This window comes from Scardinius erythrophthalmus (genome assembly GCF_964197995.2).
Source record: "Scardinius erythrophthalmus genome assembly, chromosome: 6".
Lineage (NCBI taxonomy): Eukaryota > Metazoa > Chordata > Actinopteri > Cypriniformes > Leuciscidae > Scardinius > Scardinius erythrophthalmus.
In genome coordinates this window covers 35,454,521-35,456,557 of record NC_138226.1, presented here as the reverse complement: position 1 = coordinate 35,456,557, position 2,037 = coordinate 35,454,521, and the positions used below count along the sequence as shown (strand labels likewise).

At 35.9% G+C, this 2,037-nt stretch overlaps 1 protein-coding gene across 1 annotated transcript; it reads left to right on the top strand.

Annotated features, from left to right (window-relative positions):
- The first annotated feature begins 413 nt into the window (after positions 1 to 413).
- On the top strand, positions 414 to 1,779 carry LOC308692083 (uncharacterized protein). The gene is made up of 5 exons (XM_081367808.1): positions 414 to 527; positions 693 to 754; positions 862 to 953; positions 1,042 to 1,157; positions 1,262 to 1,779. Exons 1-5 carry the CDS (start codon positions 462 to 464, stop codon positions 1,343 to 1,345), a joined length of 420 nt encoding a protein of 139 aa, XP_081223934.1. The 5' UTR covers positions 414 to 461; the 3' UTR covers positions 1,346 to 1,779.
- The last annotated feature ends 258 nt before the right edge of the window (positions 1,780 to 2,037 follow it).

Here is a 2,037-nt window from a genome sequence, read left to right as displayed (position 1 = left end):
AGAGCAACTTTATCGGTAAGTTACATTCACTTGAAATTCTGTATCATTAATTTGTCATTAAAGAGGTTGATTGCATAATTTGACTGGTTTCATATTGATTGTTTTATCTGTGCAGGTGAAGGACTTCTTGGGGAAATGGCCGGCTCTTCGGATTGAATCACAGGTAAAACAGACTCACTTCTCTTTTCTGCCACTCTTCACACATATTTCACTGCCAAATTTTTAATATGTATCACATTCAAATGGAACAGCAAATGCCACTATTCACTGTGTGTAAGAACTATCACTTTGCATGTGACCATGTTGCTCAACAATGTATTTTAACGGAACATGTTGCATCACAAATGTGTTTTCTGTTGCAAATCGAGTATTAGTCTTTTTATATAATTATTTTTGTTTGTTTTTGTAGCTTTGTGCTGAGTTCCAACGCATCACAAACGTCAACATACGGAACCAGTTCTATGCTGTGCTTGACCAACACACACCTGCACTGGTGGCCTTGTATAGGCAGAAGGCGGCACGAACCGGTAAGATATCAGAGGCGCTGAGTGACATCTTAAAGACTTATGAACTGATATGTTTTGTCTCTTATGTTTACTGTGATGGCCAACTTATTCAAACTGAAAATTCACTTTTGAGGTTCTTGCAGATTGTGAATCCATTTAAACGCTTTTTAATTTCAAACTTTACAGGAACCCGTAAAGCGCCTCCATAATTCAGAGAACAACCCACACAAATACGATCCACAAACCGGGTAAGACTGCGTATTGTATACTGTAAATGTTAGTTTAATCTACCACTATATGGATTTGAAATACTAAAACTGAATTTCATTAATGATGCCTGCAACTTTTCCCCCAGAATAAATTCATCACATAACCTGGCTGTGACCACTTATCTCTTCAAAGAATTAAGGACAACTTTTACAGACGTTGACCCTGAATGTGCAAAAGGTAATCTTAAAGATGTTGTAATCATTTTAATGTCCTCTGTTTTACTTAGTTTTATTGGCATTACATTTATTTATGATTTATTTAACAGGTTGCAAGACGTATTTTGAGACTTTGCGGAGGAAGTATTCTTTGGCTCAGCCTGAAAAGGCCAAGAAAAGAAACACTATGAAGAACACTGCAAAGAACCGTCAAAGAAAGAGACGGGTAAGTTAAGAAACTGGTTAAGCAGTTGTTGTTTTTTTCTTCTTCAGAATGTAACTGTCCTCCTCTCTGTGTTTTAGTGGTTAAATTACTGTCATGTTTTGCAGTTGCTGGAGACCATGTCCAGTGTTGTACAAACCCAACACATAAAGGGAACTGTGGAAGACTGCAACAATAGAACTGATGTCTGATGAAGATGCTATTGTTGATGGAAGGCCAGTGTGGATGCTGAGGTCTCCACCAAACAGAACCACAGAGTTATCTGCTCTCTGCCAGGTACTACAAACCAGACTAGAGGCTGACCCACGCTACGTCACACCACCAGTGCATCATGGCAGTTTGAAAAAATTAATATTTACATATATACACTTTAATTTCTATATTTATTTATTGATTTTAAATTGTTTTATATTGTATACTTTGTATATTTGTTCCTTTTTGATGTGCATGTTGCTGATCTCCACGTTTTGTATTTTATTCCTTTACACCTTTGTTAACATTTCTTTTTCCCCATTCATTTTAATGTATGTTTATAATGTTCATGTTATATTTGTTTTTGTTCCTTTAAATTTTCATCCCCTCAAATATTTTTGTTCCCCCATTCCTTTTTAATGCTTGTTTATAATGCTCTTTGTAATGTTTTATTTACCTTAATAAAAATGTCAGACTTTCTCATTGTTCTTTGTGTGTGTTTTTAAAATTATATTTGAATGTATTAAAATTGGGGTAAGGGGGGTTTAGTGTATACTGAGCAATATCTGCATAGCTGGCCTATAACCAATCAAATCACTGTGCGAAAAGGCCTAGGGTGGGTTATGTTCTAAAAGTAACCAATCAAATCACTTTCCTGGGTTTTCAATGTATCCTGTCCTCCAATAGTGGT

Bases quoted from the DNA above. Each gene is read 5' to 3' on its own strand.
- LOC308692083 (XM_081367808.1), top strand. From the start codon at position 462: ATGCTGTGCTTGACCAACACACACCTGCACTGGTGGCCTTGTATAGGC. The intron at 528-692 runs GTAAGATATCAG...CAAACTTTACAG, and splicing joins GCAGAAGGCGGCACGAACCG to GAACCCGTAAAGCGCCTCCA. The intron at 954-1,041 runs GTAATCTTAAAG...TTTATTTAACAG, and splicing joins TGACCCTGAATGTGCAAAAG to GTTGCAAGACGTATTTTGAG.